Source organism: Geotrypetes seraphini, chromosome 4 (genome assembly GCF_902459505.1).
Source record: "Geotrypetes seraphini chromosome 4, aGeoSer1.1, whole genome shotgun sequence".
Taxonomy (NCBI): domain Eukaryota; kingdom Metazoa; phylum Chordata; class Amphibia; order Gymnophiona; family Dermophiidae; genus Geotrypetes; species Geotrypetes seraphini.
In genome coordinates, this window is record NC_047087.1 from 252,830,830 (window position 1) to 252,848,852 (window position 18,023).

The following is an 18,023-nucleotide window of genomic DNA, read 5'->3' on the forward strand; positions in this document are numbered from 1 at the left end:
TCTTCGATTCCAGCCAGAATATCAGCTTTGTGTTCAGCCAAACAGGCCCAGGTTTCGCACTGAATAAAGTATTTTATAATTTTTATTTCGTAATAAAGTAATTATAAAATACTTTCTTTGTGTTTATTTGATTCATATTCAAGAGAATTACTTTATATATAGTCAATATAGGCAGAGAGTTAAATTTTTTAACATTTTCTAATGGTGGTGTGCCTCGTGATTTTTTTCATGAAACAAGTGTGCCTTTGCCCAAAAAAGGTTGAAAAACACTGATATATCGAATGCCATAACCCGACTGTATATCAAATGCCATAACCCTTTACCCTTTTTCTGAACAAAAATATTAGGTAAAACCCTTCATTTTGTTTCTCTTTTCCCTCCATGTATTCAATAGCATATACGTACACCATCACTCAATAGCTTGCACAGCTTATGAAGAACAGTTAATCTATTGGAAAATAACATGCATATTGAATGACAGGATATAATCTATATAATAAAAGGCTAACTCGCGCATGCGCACTCCTATTTATGTGCTTCCATGATCTGTAGTTCCGTGGCCGCATGAGTGCGCATGCGTGAGTCCCCAGCCTTCTTCCCAGCACCTACCTTGGCCGCAAGCATTGGCGGCTCATCTCCTGTGGGGACCTCATCTCCTGTGCTGTGTCCGTCCGTGGCCGCGGCTTGAGGCTTATGCGCCAGTTAGGTGAATCGGACGACAGGAGCGGCGGATGGCGGGAGGAAGGCTCATGGTCCTGCCACCGCTGCCGCTCCTGTTCACAGGGCCTGCACGTCGCCGACTCCCCCCTTCCCGCAACAACCGCTACCGCTCCTGTTCAAAGCGGCCTGCTGAGGTTCGCGGCCGGCTGTAACGAACCTCGCAGGCCGCTCTTCACATGGTAGCACGTTCCCTCTGACGCGATCGCGTCAGAGGGAACATGCTACCGAGTTGGAGAGCGGCCTGCGAGGTTCGTTACAGCCGGCCGCGAACCTCAGCAGGCCGCTTTGAACAGGAGCAGTTGCGGGAAGGGGGGGGGGAGTTTTAACAGGATTAGAATTTTAACAGGAGGAGTCGCCGAAAAAAACCTTCAGCAGCAGCAGGCCAGCACGCGGGAAGGGAAGGGGGAGGGGCCAAACGGAGCAGGGCAGCTCACGGTAAGAGAAGGGAATGGGGGTGGGGGAAAATGCTTCTACTACTCAGCAGGGACCTGGAGGGGAAGGGAAATACCGCTGCTGCTTATGCAAAGGAAAGTGGCGGTGGGGGAGAGAAGGGAATGGGGGGTGGTGGCGGAAAATGCTGCTACTACTTCTCAGGGATCTGGAGGGGAAGGGAAATATCATAGCTGCTTCTGCAAAAGAAAGTGGGGGGGGGGAGATAAGGGAATGGGGGGTGGGGGAAAATGCTGCTACTGCTTCAGCAAGGACCTGGAGGGGAAGAGAAATACCGCTGCTGCTTATGCAAAGGAAAGTGGTGGTGGGGGGGGAAGAGAAGGGAATGGGGGGTGGGTGGGGGGAAATGCTGTTACTACTTCACAGGGATCTGGAGGGGAAGGAAAATATCACTGCTGCTTCTGCAAAGGAAAGTGGGGTGGGGGGGGGGGACACAGAAAGAAATACAGACAGACAAAGGAGGCTAGGGAGAGAGACAGACAGAAATAAAGACAGACAGGGGACCAAAGAGAGACAGAAAGAAAGACAGACAGACAAAGGGTGCCAGGGAGAGAGAGAGAAAAATTGCAGGAGGGAGAGAGACAGAAAGAAAGGAAGAAAGAGACAGGAGCAGGGAGAGAGACATAAAGAAAGAAAGACAGACAGCCATATATTCTAGCACCCGTTAATGTAACGGGCTTAAACACTAGTATAACATAATAGTGCATACTATTAACAAAACAAAGAGTGACCAAAATGATAAAGGGGATGGAACTCCTCTCGTATGAGGAAAGACTAAAAAGATTAGGGCTCTTCAGCTTGGAAAAGAGACGGCTGAGGTGATTGAAGTCTACAAAATCCTGAGTGGTGTAGAATGGGTACAAGTGGATCGATTTTTTACTGCATCATGATTTATAAAGACTAGGGGACACTCGAAGTTACTGAGTAATAATTTTAAAACTAATAAGAGTTAATATTTTTTCACCCAGAGAATACTTAAGCTCTGGAATGCATTGCCAGAGGACACGGTAAGAGCAGCTAATGTAGCTGGTTTTAAAAAAGGTTTGCACAAGTTCCTGGAGGAAAAGTTCCATAGTCTGCTGTTGAGACAGTCATGGGGGAAGTCACTGTTTGCCCTGGCTCGGTGGCATGGAATGCTTCTACTATTTGGGTTTTTGTCAGGTACTTGTGACTTGGATTGGCCTCCGTGAAGATGGGATTCTGGGCTGGATGGACCATTAGTAAGGCTATTCTTATGTTCTTAACATTTATCATAACAAAAGAAAAACCCTATAATGATATGGGAAACTAAACAAAATGCTATCTATTTTGTCTGCACAATCATATCGGTTATCATCAAAGCCTAGAGGAATACTTTGGTTCTTAGGATTTTATCCATGCTTTCAATTGGATTGTTTGAATCAAGATTCCATGAATCCATGTATCTTTAATACATTTCTTGCAAATGTTCTATTTTTTTTTGTGAAGACTGTTTTAAAGAAAATGTTTCAAGTTAATTTCTCAAACCTGTATACTAATGTATATTAATAAGGAAGCTATTTTTGAAATCTGCAACACAATCTTACAGTGATAGACATCTACACGGTATTGAAAAGTAATTGTTTTTTTTTTTTTTATTTCAACTCTAGAAAGTATACAACAGGCACTCGGCAATTACGGCTGCAGGAAAAATACAGAGCAAATCAAAAGCAATTCAATAGATGAAGAAAACTACATCAGAAAAGTGCAACTGGTCAATGACCATTTCATGACCAATAGGTTCTGACAACAGAAAAAGGGAACCTTTCATGTCTTGCATTGGAGAAAACTTAAAGAAACTGGAACATAAGCATACAAAACAAGCATGTAGAAATGACATTAAACCAGAACAGGTAGACAATGCTAAACAAAACTTCCCTTTGCTAGCTAAGGTTGAAACCTATGAAGTCCTCAAAATCTCAGTGCTATGACTGTTTGGAGAAGGGGGTCACAGGGAAGGAAAACTGAAAACATGCTTTCAATAGTCAGATTTCTCTGTGTGTTGAGAGCTTACCTCTGAAATGATTTGCATATACAATAACCCACAGAAAGCACTGATCCTGTTTTGCTAAGCAGGGCGCTGATTATTGATTTTCCCCATTATTGTTTTTTATTTTAGCATTGTTGTATTTGATGTGAAAGTGAATTGTTAACGTCTGACTTTTGTCGAATGTTTTGTTATCGTTTCTATAAAATATGATAATATTCTAGAGCAATATAGCAAATTAGGTTAAATGTTTTCCCCCTCCCCCCTTTAACATTACAGCTTAGCAAAACAGGAATTACTGTGTATAGTATGTCATACATTAACCCGACCTGCACATACATTTATACATTTCACAGAAATGACGTTGTATCCCATTAACAGATACACAGCTCTGGTACATTTAACAGAAATAAGAGAACAACTTCATCATTTCTGTAATTCATTAATATCATATAATAAAGGCTTAAAAAGTGTTAGCAGAAAGAACTGTAAAACGTCGCAAGCTAAGAAAGGACAACATTTTGAGGTGTCTTTGTCTTTGTCATGCAGCATAACACACCAACTTTTTAGTTTTGATAGGATGCCAATGAACTTAAGGCACTTGCTACAATGCCAAATAGTCAGGTTATGAGTTCAGATTATGGGACAGATGAATAACAAGGTACAGTGGACAAAAAAATTCAAGAATACTGACGAGTATGATGTTAATTCAAGTCTACTTGGACTTGGAAACACTATACATTACAGATAAGAAAATGAAGTGATAATGCCATGGAATTCAAAATAAAAATGTTACTTATGTATTACAAAATATCAACATAAAATATCTATTTACATAACAAGTTGTCTGTGGTCCTTCTGGTAAGTAATATTTATTTGAATAATTCATAACTGTTCTATGCCGCCAGTCAACCACACCATGTGAATCCAACCCCGTCATACTTTCAAATATGATAGATAACCTTTCTTTAAGCTAAATATAAAAAAGATGACCATGAGTTATTAAAACAATGAGACCTATAGCTCTAAAAGAACAAATGAACAAACACAGAAGCATTCAGTGGATGAAAGTTTATATATGTGTGTGCATCACAGAGAATGGTGTCATTAACATAAAGTTTGAGGCAATTAAGAGGCATGTGAAAAATAATAATGAAATATGCAAGCAGGCATTTTATATAAAATGTGAGTTATTGCAGACTGGATGGATCGCATGTCATTATATGTCACAAGGACAAAGTAGGCATGAATAAGCATACATGTTTAAAACAAAATTCTTTTCACTACATTTTTATTCCTACCAGTTATTTGTTTTTTTTTTTTGATTCACTAGTATAATGAGATGTTTCTATTCTCTTGGCAACCTAATTTCCTTTCATTTTGTTTTGCATAATAAGAAAGCCACTTAACAGTTCTAATAAGCCTTATTGTTTCATTTAATTATATAATTAAAAAAATAAGACAATTTACAAAGTTTGGATGCAAAACTTACCCCCTTTTTTAACTAAGCCGCGGTTAGAAATCCTGGAACGCTAAGTGCTCCAACACCACAGTGACACTCATAGAATTCCTATAAGCGTCAGAGCAACCTCAGAGCGTTTAGCGCTCCAGGACGAGGTAGAAACCTCTACCGCAGCTTAGTAAAAGGGTTTTTTAAAAAGAATGTGTTTTCACTAATATGAGTAGATCACTGTGTCCTGATATTTAGCTGTCTGCCGTTAGAGAATATTAATAACACTTTTCTCAGATGCATGATTACAATGAAGTAGATGTTGCCCTTCATATACACTCTTGTCCTTATATGGCTGCTTCAGATGTGTGCATGTCCTAATAGTGTCTCTCAAACTGTGTGATTCCGGGTGCGCCACAAGAGATTCCAGAAGTTTACTTTATTTTTTTTAAATTCCCTACATAAGTATACACTAGAATAGATGACATGTACATCGCGTACGCAAGAGTCTGTCAATGCTATGAGCGTCTGCATGTGTAAGAATACAACCACCCAGACAAGCATCATTCTTTGACATGATTGGTCCTTGGAAACTAATGACAAAAGTAATTTTAGTTTTATTTTTTATGCAGTAGTTATCCGAAGTTGAGCACAAAGCACATTTGAATCTTCTTATCTTTTGGAACTTGGATTTTCAGCTCTGACAGAAAATAAATTGAAAAAAGAGAATGACTGCAGATGGTGGGTGATGAAATGTATCTTTGCTTGTCGACTATCGAGCTGAGTTTTGAGCTAATTTGCTCTCAATGACAAGCTCATCCATCGCATTAATTAGCAATTCTAGTCTATCTACTTTAGTTTCACAGTTGTTACAATTACCCATATATAGCTTAAAGAACTTTAAATAAATAACACTCACATTTAATTTTTTTGTTGATTTTGCAATTTTATAATTTCAATTATAATGTGCCACAAAAAACCCCCATTTGCTCCATTTAGTATGCCAGAGCTAAAAAAAGTTTGAGAGACACTATCTTAATACATTGTTATGTGTGAAACCCCACCCCCCAGTACTATAACAAACAAAAATGTGCATGTAATGCTAATAATTCCGTCTCCCCCTCCCCATCTTTTCTTCAATTAGGTCACATCCAGTGATGCTACAGACTGTAATTTACAAGGCTTATTAGAAAATGGTGACTTCAAGGTTCAACTTAATTATCTCCTCCTTTTACAAAGCCATGTGGCAACAACATTCCCAATGGGCTTTGGTGCGATTACCATGGCCCACCTCAGTAATCAGCTTTGTAAAAGAGGGCCTGTATAAATACTAGGGGTGTCCATGGTTGATCATTTGACATTTCTGATTATATAACATAATTCCATTTATTTTTACTTTCAAATTTTCCTAATCATCTTGTGTCAGGTTTTATAAAAATGCATGTACTAATAGGGGGTAATACTTTCTATTTGCTCATACCCACTGGTACAATAAAAACACTACCCCCTCCCATACACAAAGACCCCCAAAATCAAGGTACCTATAACATTTTTACTGCACTAAGATATTTTGAAAGATCATATGTCTTCACATTTTGCAAATGTAACACAATGTGTCAGATTCAATTACAAACATTATCACGTCTCAAGACATTTCCTAGCCAATTATAATTTGACACAAATGCAAATTGTTTGCATTAATGCTACCTAAACAATTAAAGACAAAATTTTCATTCACAGCAATCTAATTACTAGAGGGCCATAAATCTTCAAATATTAGATAGATAAGACAGTATGTTGTTTCTCTGAGATTTTTATTACAGTGCAATATTTCAGTTATGAACCATTAGAATAACTTATTATGACCTTAAAAATTGGTATGGTCACATAAAGGAAAGATAAAAAATATCAAACTAGAGTATGTTTAAGAAAAATTATTATGTACCTTTGTTCCAGCTGCATAACCCACACATTCAAATTTTCAGACAGGTTGCAATGCTTCATGGGTATTCTGATTGCTCATGAGACATTCTAATAATAAATACCTCAGTGTACTCTAAAGCTATGGCACTCCCCCCACCATAGGTTTGGATATATTATTGTATCTGTTTACAATCATGAAAAAAAAAATCCAGTAACAATATTAAAGTATACATTAAAGAATGCAACTCTAGGGGTAGAAGAATAAAGTAAAAAAAAAAAAATAATCCTAGATTAAGACCCTCAATAGTAGGGAAATTCTTTCTTAAGATGTAGGTTTTAGAAATGATTGGTGACTGATGGGTGACATTTAAGAAACGAGAGATATACATAGCACCTATATAGTATCATACAGATCCATTTCAGTTTTCCCCTAATGCTCTTAACAGGTAAACATTATTATAGACCTCCATTTTAAATTAGATGTCTAAAATCAAAATAACAAAATGGCTGCCATCACCCCATTCCAGGACTTTTGTATTCTCTGACATTGGTAACATGAATAACTTTTTATATTTTGTAATGGTGTATGTAAGCCAGTTTTCAGTTTTGAGAATGAAGCCATACCTGTCTTAACTAATTTCATGAGCATCTATAGCAGTTGTGCTTTTATTACTATTTCAGTTTTAAACTGACAAAAATGAAAAATTAACATTCAGAATCGTCATGAACACAACTTGAAAAAAAATACTTCTAGAACTGGTTTGACATGAACTTCTTTTCTAATAGTTTTGTGGTCCTCTGTATATACACTGGCCTGCAGTACATAACCCTGCATACTTATTTTGAAGTACAGGAGTACTTCAAGTACCATACCATAGATAACTGTAGCACTTAAAATAAATTAATGAGTCTATGGATAACACTAGCTTCAATGTATTAATTCTTAGACTTGCTTTAAGTGTTCCATACACTATTTATCTTTCAAATTATTATAAGAGTATAGCAAGATCACTGCAGTGATAACAAGCTTATTTCTTAGCCGGTGAAAAGGCTTTGCTTCAGGACCACCATGTCAACTGCTATTTTAAAGTCAAACATAAAACATGTGAGGAACACTGTTGTCATCTAAGCAATAAGTCCTAATGCCACTGTAGTTACTATAGCAGCATCAATCAAGGCATCATGGTGACCCCGAGCACTTATCCTCCCCAGTTCCTTCCGTTTTGTTGGCAGCCATGTCTCAAAAAAGCTGTCTTCAGCAAGGCAGAAGCAGGTTAAAAAAGCATTAAAAGTCTATATCCCATCCTGAGTTATCGTCAGGTGGTGGCTCATCGTTATCTTCAGGAAAACTGTCAAAATTGCTTGTGTCTGTTGGAGATGCAACCTGCCAAAAACAGAAAATACATTCTATTTTGATTATTGCATCACAACATTGATCTTTTGACTCTTCTGGGGCATCTTCACCTTGCCCAGTCATATCAGTTTGGGTCCTTATTTATTTGGTTTTATATCCTGTCTTCTCAGAAGAGCTCAGAGCGGGTTAGAAGTTTACATACATAATAAAGTGTATTTCTACAAAGTGATGTCAAACATGGCATGGCAGAACATTGTCTGACAAAGATGGCAAAACATAATTAAAGCATGGTAAGAACATAAGAATAACTTTACTGGGTCAGACCAATAGTCCATCTGGCCCAGTAGCCCATTCTCACAGTGGCCAATTCAGGTCACCTGGCCAAAATCCAAGGAGTAGCAACATTCCATGCTACCAATCCAGGGCAAGCAGTGGCTTCCCTAATGTGTCTCTCAATAACAGACTATGGACCTTTCCTCCAGGAACTTGTCGAAACCTTTCTTAAAACCAGCTACGCTATCCGCTCTTACCATAACCTCTGGCAATGCATTCCAGAGCTTAAAATATTTCCTCCTATTGGAATGGTATGGTGGCTCCCTTCCTTCACCCCCCCCCCCCTTTTCCTTGTCCTGTTGTGTGTATGTATAGGCAGAAGGAAGAAATAGGATTAGCTGTGATTATCCCAGTAACAGAGGGCTAAGTAGTAGGAGAAGAACAATGCTGGTTGGTACACGTCATATGGGCGCCAATTGATTTTGAGCTCTGGATTTGAGTTAGGCCAAGTATGCTGTGGGCAGAACATTTTTGCGGTGGTGCCTTGGGCCGAGGAAAATGTGTCGACCCTTCCACTCACCTCTTTTCTGAACGTGGATAGAGAGGGAGATGGTGTTTTTGTTAAGTATTTGGGATTGATAGAGGAGAGGAGTTGGTGCTGCAGAAGGGGCAGTGGGGTATTTTTTTAATATGACTTGATGGGGAATATGACAAGATGATTAAGCAGATTTTTTTTTCAGGGGGTACTTAGGGGTATTAAGTACCAGCATCTTTTTCATTGTCTGCTAAAATTGATTCAATATAAATGAAAAAGCCTAGGCTCTGAACACCAATGCTGCCTTAGATTCTGTGACTGGTTTCAGGTGACCTGGCTATTGTGGGGTAGATCGCTCAATGTACACTCCATCCCTGAAGGATGGTCTGGCATTTGAGTTAGAAACCATTTGTGTTAGAAAAAAAAATGCAACTGGTATTAAGAATCTGGTTGAGATGAAGGTGGACTAGTTGCACATTCCTTCCCAACATGGGATTTAAGTGGGGAGTAGGCAGTGTTTGGCATTACCACAAACTATGCTGGTTTTGTTTCTTTACATTGGGACCCTTGTGGTTCCTCATTTGTGATTAGGCCATAATCTTCTAACTTAATTCCCTTAAGGAATGTGGATAGCAGTTGGGATGATAGGAACTGCCAATGGAATGTTTGTGAATATTGTTGATGTTTGTTGATAATTTATAATGCTGTTTGTGTTTTTTGGTTATAAATGGAAGTATGCGAGGGTGGATATTAAGTCTGCGTGTTGTGACTGAAAGTTTTGCTTTGGCAAACAAAGCACAATCTCACTTCTTGTCTACCGACTACTGAAATTTTATAGCCAAATACTGTATACTCTGAATCTTGTGGCTTGTATGGCCAGAATCCAATAGATGAAAACACCAGAAACAGATAGCAGTATGGTGAAGAATACTTTATTGACAAAGGCCTGGATTCTCTAAATGGTGCCATTGTCGGCGGCCACTTTAAAATCAGCCACTGATTGTGTGTCATGCGATGGCACCATTTAGAGAATTGCTCCTTTGGGAAAGATAGGTGCCAGAAATGTAGGCCAGGGTTTTCAAGGCCTTCATTTCCGGTGCCTACCTTTGATGTGAATCATGCCTACAGAGGTGCTTTACAGCATCTAATGCCACTTCTGGCACCTATATCCAATACATGAATATCAATAATAATTCTTCAAGAGCTCATTCTTCTAACATACTCATTTATATTCACGTTCTGAACGTGAACTCGCAGGCCTTGAGCATGCGCAGATGCTCAAGGCCCAGCAGAAGAGGAGACCGATCTTCGGGCACCGGCACCAAGCACAGGACATGCTGGTGCCGGTGTCCAGATGATGGTAAGAAGCGGCGGGGGGGGGTGCCTGATCACTTCGGTGAGGGGGGGGGTGCCCGATCGCGGTGGGGGGTGGTGCCAAATCGCAGGGGGAGGGCCTTCGGGGGGAGAAATGCCGGTTCTCGTGGGGGGGGCAATGAATCAAAGCGAGTTTCCATTATTTCCTATGGGGAAACTCACTTTGATAAACAAGCATTTTGGATTACGAGCATGCTCCTGGAATGGATTATGCTCATAATCCAAGGTACCACTGTATATAGAAGGTGTCAGTACAAGCCTCTGATGCAGGTATATGGCCACATTAACCAGTTTATCAATAAAGCATTTTTTTTACCATACTGATATTTGTTTCTGGTGTCCAACTCTTTGTTTTGATTTAGGATTGTATAATCCATGCTCAGTTTTCACACAGGTCAACTCAAAGTGCTCTTACTATCAGGATTTGGGCTGACCCTGCTTATGAAATAAGACGTGGCTATAGAAGCATGGACTTATCATACTCCTAACAGAATGGAAACATTTAGTGGTGATCCTTAAGGTAGAAGATCACAAGAAAGCAATAATACAAAAAAAAAAAGTAATAGGCTTTTCCCAAGAGTAACAAAGTCAGAATTTTATTCAGTTCTTCTGTAGACCAACAAACCATTGGAAATAGAGGTGACACAGGTAGCTCAATTTAGAGGATGAAGGGGAGTTTAATTTCCCGTCCCATCCCCGCTAGATCAGTCCCTGTCCCTACCTCATTCCTGAAAGTTCTGTCCTCATCTGCACAAGCCTCATAAGTGTTTGAGGCTTGTGCAGTTAAGGCAGAGCTTGCTGGAATGGGGCAAGGACAGAACTCGCAGGGACAGGGAAATTGAGTTCCCACGGGGATGGGGCCAAATTTATCCCCATGTTGTTCTCTATGCTCTATTGGAAATTAAAACTTATTAACACATGCAAATCAATAGTATATATACGGTAGCACGGTTTTTAGCACTGGCTGCGGCGGCAACTCATAGAATTCCTATGAGCGTCGGAGCTGTTACCGCTATGGACGGTGGTAAAAACTGCGCTACGGTTTTGTAAAAGGGAGGGTTAAAATTCTTAAGTTGCTCAAACAAAGCTGAATGTTTGCTAACGAATGCACATGACCAGCAGAACTTCTATTTAACTGAAGAATTCACTTACACTGGGAATTATAGGAGGTGTCAATGTGCCTTTTCGTAAACCTTCCCAATTAAAGCCTTCAAACCATCTAAAATAAAAGAAGGAAAAGGTTAATGCTTATATACCAAACACTGAAATAGAAATTTTAGAAATTTATCGAAGTTATGGTAGGTATACATTTATTCTGCATGTAGTAGCATTTCCATATAATCAACCAATTTGCCAGTCACTGAACTTGCAGGTATATAATAAAGGAATCCAACTTCAGAAGGAAAACATATATTCTGCACAAAATATATGCAGCTGAATCTTCTGGTGGTGCAGATTAGCTGTGCTCTAACAGTAGCTAATAAAACACACTGCACTGATAAGAACCTATAGGAGGCTGGGTATTGTTACGTTGACTTGCATTAATCAAACTGCTCAAGTGGAAAAGCTGTAGTTTCTGGTTATCTTAGCTTATGATGTTTAGATTAATCATAACCATAAACTACTGTGCAAATATATATATTTATACTGATATTGGCTAATGCTACTAAATCGCTATGGTGAATTGTTATTTAAATATATGTGCTTTGATTTTATTGGAAATTTCCTATAGATATATTGTTATATATTTTTTGTACAGATATATTTTAGAAATATGTGGTTTGGTTTAACCTTACAAATATATTTAATTATCAAGGTGATATTGATTTAGAAAAGGCAGAGGAGAAAGACAGAATATATAGGGATAGTAATTTGTATGAAGTTATAATGACAACTTTTTCTAAAGGACACTAACCCCCACTCCTTTACCAAGCCCTGTTAGCATTTTTAGCACCCAGAAAAGAAGCATCTACTGCATGCCATTCAAAGTTTGACACCGTTGGTAGAATCGCGCCTGGTGCTGCCTCAATCAGCTTAGGCGCCAGAAGGCATGTATACCGTAGGCGCTGGTGTATCAAGCCAGGGTTTCCTTGGCATAAAATACCGGCGCCTAACTCAATCTATGCCCCAACTCTGACCTTACTTGCCAGCTAGTTAATTTTTTTTAAATCGGCGCTTTTCATAGCGCTTTCAATTGTCAGTGCCAGTTAAAAAAATTGTTAGGTGCCTAGACCAGATAGGCGCCCTAATCTAGCCACCTAACTTTAGGCATCATTTATAGAATCAGGGCCAGAATGTACACTAAGCTAACATTCTAAAAAGAATACTCCATGCACAGTGCCCTTTACAGAATACTAAGAACATAAGAAGCGCCATCTCTGGATCAGACCTTCGGTCCATCAAGTCCGGCCCTGCTAGGTGTAGACCTGGCGTATTTTTAGTCACCCATATCTCTCTATGCCTCTCGTAAGGAGATAGCATCTAGTTTGCTTTTAAATCCTAAGACGGTCGATTCCGCAATAACCTCCTCTGGGAGAGCATTCCAGGTGTCCACCACTCGTTGCGTGAAACAGAACTTCCTGATATTTGTCCTGGACTTGACCCCCCTTAACTTCATTCCGTGTCCTCTTGTCCATGTCAAATTGGACAATGTAAATATTTTTTTTTTCTACTCTATTTTGTCAATTCCTTTCAGTATTTTGAAGGTCTTGATCATATCTCCTCGCAGTCTCCTTTTCTCAAGGGAGAACAATCTCAATCTCTTAAGTCATTCCTCGTATTTCAGCACTAGTTAGTGTGATCACCCTGGTGCCTGACTTTGGGTGCAATTTATTGAATCTAACCCTAACAGACGGATTATGTAACCGTGTCCATGTTGCCAACTGCCTTAAAGTGGCCGCCGATCGTATGTCAATCACTCAACAGCACCGGTTAGAGAATTGCGTCTAATCATCCAAGAGAGGCGGCTGAAATATAGGCCTGGAAAACCCTGGCTTACATTTCAGCTGCCTATCTTTGCCACTAGACCGCAGCAGTCATAAGCTGATCATGACAGGGGAATTTATCCCTGATCAGCTGAGCTGGCAGGGCTCCCCGAAGAGTCCTGTCGGCTCAGCTGATTGAAGTATGGGGGAATTACCCTGCTGCAATCAGCTGAGCCAGTTGTGGCTGACAGAGGACACCCCCCTCCCCCCCAATCAGCAGGATGGGTTCCCACTCCTTTCTGCCTGCCACCCAAAACACCCCCCAACCACAATAGCCAGGAGGGATACATAACATAACATTATACTTATAGACCGCGTTACCAAAAAGTTCTACGCGGTTTACAAAAGATTATAAACATTAAACATATATTTGAATGAGTCAGCTAGTCAGGTATTTGGAGAAAAGATAGGATTTTAGCTGTTTTCTAAAATGTCTGTAAGAAACAGCTGTGAGCAACAATGATCGAAATTCTTTTTCATGAGAAGCTGCCTGAGATGCTAAAGAGTGATTTAGGAATTTCTTGCTTTTACAACCTTTTATAGAAGGGAAATTGAACAGAGCATGAGTTTTTCTACTGCATTTGTGCGTAGCTATGGAAAAACTATTAGCCAGATAAGTAGGGGCTGCACCATATAAAACCTTGTAACAAAAAAACAGATTTTACCCATGCCCTCCTGCTGCCAGCCCCCTGAATCCCTGACCCCCACACACACTGACACCTCCCAATCTCCACGAACCCCCCACCCTAACATCTCCCAAACTGCAATACCCCAGTACCCAACCCCGGCACCCCTAAGCTCACCTCAAACCCCCCCTCCCCCATAATTTTTGTAGTCAGGCCAACCAGAAGGATGCCTTCTTCCTCCAGCTGGCAGGCCCGCCTCTTCAAAATGGTGAGCCTCCCTTTCCCAGTACATCCTGGGGTACACCGGGGAGTGGCCAAAGGCCTTGAGTGGCCCAGGTGCCTATGGCCCCACCCATAGGAAGGGCCTTAGTTACCTGGGCCAATCAGGGCCTTACGTACCCTTCCCAATGCATTCTGGGAAGTACTGGGAAGGGCCTAAGACACCCATTGGCCCAGATACCAGCTCAGCTGATCACGGCAGGGGAAACACCCCCCCCTCCAATCAGCTGAGCCAGCAGGACTCTCCGAAGCCGTGCCATGATCAGCTCAACTAGCTGTGTCTACTTTTAACTTTTGAAATGTAGTCCGGCATTTTACTGGCCTACATTTCAGGCGTTTGTCAGAGTTCTAGGGAGACGCCTAGGGCCGCTTAAACTTGCCGAAGGCCACTTCCTGCTGAAACCATGCACATGTCCAGCCGTAGGCAAGTTCAGGTGACCCTACTCATCTCTCCAGACCTGTAACAAATGCCTACAGTATAGGCATGTTGTCTTGGGGAGATTTTTCTAAAATCATGCATCCCGATTGGCTGCCAGATGGTGGTAGGATGCCTATTGCCGCCTATAATCAGGACGCCCATTTATAGAATCAGCCCCTAAGTGATTCTACGTTCATTTTTTTTGCAAGTCCTGTGTGCTAATGGGAAAATTAACATGGGACCTCGAAAATGAAAAAAATAATGTCCTACATATTATCACATTGAATCTGTGAACAGCACATGGGAAAATCCTTTGACAGTACACAGGTGTCTAATAAACAGAGTGATTTTGGTATGGGCTCCAAAGTGATGGACAGGGTCAGGAACTAGTTGAGTGAAAGGTGGCAAAGGGTAATGGTCAATGGAGATCTCTCTGAGGAAACAGATTTTACAAGTGATGTGCTTCAAGGGTCGGTTCTTAGGCCTTAGACTTCAAATAATCCAAAATACTGCCATAAAACTCATACATAAAGGAAAAAAATACGATCATGTTACTCCTCTTCTTATCAAGTCGCATTGGTTACCCATCAATCACCGGATAACATTTAAAATAGCTTTCTTAGTTTTCAAGGTACTGTTGTTCAATACGCCACTATTCATATCTAGAATGATAACTCCTTATTGTACAACTCGACTCCTTCGATCTTCCCAGCAAGACTTATTATTGGTCCCTTCATTAAAAATTGTTGGAACAAGGAGAAATGATATGTTCTCTGTACTAGCCCCCCAACTCTGGAACACCCTGCCTCTTTTTATTAGAAAGGAAAAAGATCTTATTTCTTTTAAAAAATTGTTGAAAACCTTTTTTATTTAATGATGCTTTTAATGATTAACTTCCTTTCGTTTCTCCCTCCTTTATATTGTCTTTCCCTTCCATATGTTTTTTCCCTTTATTAAGAGAAATATTGTAACCCTTTCCCTCCTTTCCTCCTGTTATGTTTTGTTATTTTTTAGGTAAAGAGAAATCATCTCTATTTTATTTAATTAATTAATAATTATTTGTGATGATGTTTTGGATGTTTTGTAATACTAATATGATATTATGTTTTTTATAACTTGTATTTTATTGTACATCGCCTAGAAAGTTTTATATAGGCGATTAATCAAAATAAACCTGAACTTGAACTTGAACTGTTCTTTTTAACATTTTTGAAAGTGATATTGCTGGAGGGCTGGCAGGAAAGATTTGTCTCTTTGCGGATGATAAAAAAAATCTGATAGACACCCTTGATGGTGTTAATAACATGAGGATGGACCTAGCAAAGCTTGAAGAATGGTCTGAAATTTGGCAGCTAAGAAATGCAAGGTTATGTATTTGGGCTGTATAAACCCAAGAGAACGGTACATTTTAGGAGGTGAAGAACTTTTGTTCAGAAGAGGAGCAGGACAGGTGCATAGTATGTGATGATCTGAAGCTGGCCAAACAGGTTTAAAAGACAATGTTGAAAGCTAAAAGGATGCTAGGGTGTATTGGGAGAAGAATGGCCAGTAGGAAAAAGGAGGTATTGATGTTCCTGTATAAAACTTTAGTGAGACCTCATTTAAAATATTGTGTACAATTCTGGGGACCACACCTTTAAAAATATTTAAACTGGATGGAGTCGGTTCAGAGGAAGGCTACTAAAATGGTCAGTTGTCTTCATCATAAGGTATATGGGAACAGATCTTGATATGTATACTTTGGAGGAAAGGTAGGAGAGGGGAGATATGATAAAGATGTTTAAATACCTACATGGCATAAATGTGCATGATGCAAGTCTCTTTCATTTGAAAGGAAGCTCTGGAATGAGAGGGCATCGGATGAAATTAAGAGGTGATAGACTCAGGAGTAATCTAAGGAAATACTTTTTTTACAGAAAGTGTAGTAGATGCATGGAATAGTCTCCCAACAGAGGTGGTGGAGACTATGACTGTGTCTGAGTTCAAGAAAGCGTGGGACAGGCATGTGGGATCTCTTAGGAAGAGGAGGAAATAGTGGATACTGTGGATGGGCAGACTGGATGGGCCATTTGGTCTTTATGTTCTGTCATCATTTTTGCTATATTAGGATGTGCTAAGCTTAGATTCTCATGTCCTTTTCTAAAAGGGCCCATTAATCATTTTAACCATGGAGACTGGATGGACCACATTAGTCTTTATCTGTTGTCATTTACTATGTTACCATGATGCTACCGATACTGGGAAAACACTTACTTGTGCTTTTGAATGTCTTTCACTCCATTTTTCAAGTTTCCTAATCTTTCTGACGGATTGTCCCTGTAGAAAAGGCCAACAAGGTTTGTCAACAAATCTAATCACAAGGATATTTTAAAGGAAAACAAAATGCCATTGTACTATATTTCTAGAGATTACCTGCATAGCTTTTTTATTAGATTAGCAGCATTTTTGGTAATCTTCTTTGGAAATTCAATCATGTCAATCCCTCTCAGTATAATATTATAGGTCTTCATAGGGTCTGGACCTGAGAAAGGTGGACTTTAAGAGAAACAAACAAAATAATCTTTAGAGAATTGCATATATTTCACAGAAACACTTTGAATCTAATTCAGTTTCTGCCCCAATGTGCAAAATCTCTGTTTTTTATCCACATTCAACATAATTTTATTCCCTACAATCACACCACAATATGATCCATGTTCTTATTCAATTGAAGATTGTCAATCCAACATTTCTCTCATAAGGGACATTAACCACAACAGAAATTACATGTCCAAAAAAAGGGGTGGTGGTGGTGGTAATGAGCCGTTAGATACCTAACTGCACTCAGGTGTTATTTATACTTTAGCACCTTTTTTAGTGTGTAACTGCAAAGGAGGCACGGAGGGGACACAGGTCGGTCACACACTTTGACGGCAAACTTATACAATATTGCAAGTTGTGTGCCTAGATAGTAACATTTTCACAGTATAAGTGTTGGTACCTACATTTTAGCACCCAAATGCCAACTTAAGCTCTACTGTGTAACTGACTTTTGGCACCCAGATGCCATTATAGAATACTATTTTAACATAGAAATTTTTGATGCCTAATCTATAGTGCCTTTTATAGAATTTTCCCTTAATTCAATATTGTATTTGTACACTGGCAGAAATCCCCAAGAGACAATTAAGTAACCTCTAGGGCAGTGTTTTTCAACCGCTGTTCCGCGGCACACTAGTGTGCCGCGAGATGTTGCCTGGTGTGCCGTACGGTCAGGGCCGCCATCAGGGCAGTACCACCAGTCCTGCATTCAGGGGCCCTGTGCTCCCCCAGGGTCCTAGGCCACAGTCTAGGGAGAGGGGCGGTCCGCCCCACGTGGACAGGAGAGAGCTGGACGGGGGACCCGCGGAGTTCAATACATCTCGAGTCGCGAGGCTCGTCTTCTGTTCCTGCCTGCCCTGCAGCTAACATATAGCTGATCGCAAGCGTTCCCCGATGTCAGCGCTGACGTCGGAGGGAGGGCTTAAGCAAAGCCTGCCCTCCGACGTCAGCGCTGACGTCGGAGAATACTTCCGTTCGGCTATTTGTGCACGGCAGGGCAGGCAGGAAGCAGAAGACAAGCCTCGCGGCTTGAGCTTCGTTTTGCTGAGAAA

At 40.2% G+C, this 18,023-nt stretch overlaps 1 protein-coding gene across 5 annotated transcripts in view; it reads right to left on the reverse strand.

Annotated features, from left to right (window-relative positions):
- Positions 1 to 3,984: 3,984 nt before the first annotated feature.
- Positions 3,985 to 18,023, reverse strand: part of PRKG1 (protein kinase cGMP-dependent 1) — a 1,424,783-nt gene continuing 1,410,744 nt past the window's right edge. For all 5 annotated transcript variants that reach the window (XM_033943780.1, XM_033943783.1, XM_033943781.1 and 2 more), the window contains 4 exons: positions 16,804 to 16,926; positions 16,645 to 16,707; positions 11,237 to 11,303; positions 3,985 to 7,932 (listed from right to left, as the gene is read on the reverse strand). In XM_033943780.1, the coding sequence (XP_033799671.1) occupies positions 7,834 to 7,932; positions 11,237 to 11,303; positions 16,645 to 16,707; positions 16,804 to 16,926 (352 nt within the window). In that variant the 3' untranslated portion in view covers positions 3,985 to 7,833. The remainder of the gene's footprint in view (positions 7,933 to 11,236; positions 11,304 to 16,644; positions 16,708 to 16,803; positions 16,927 to 18,023) is intronic.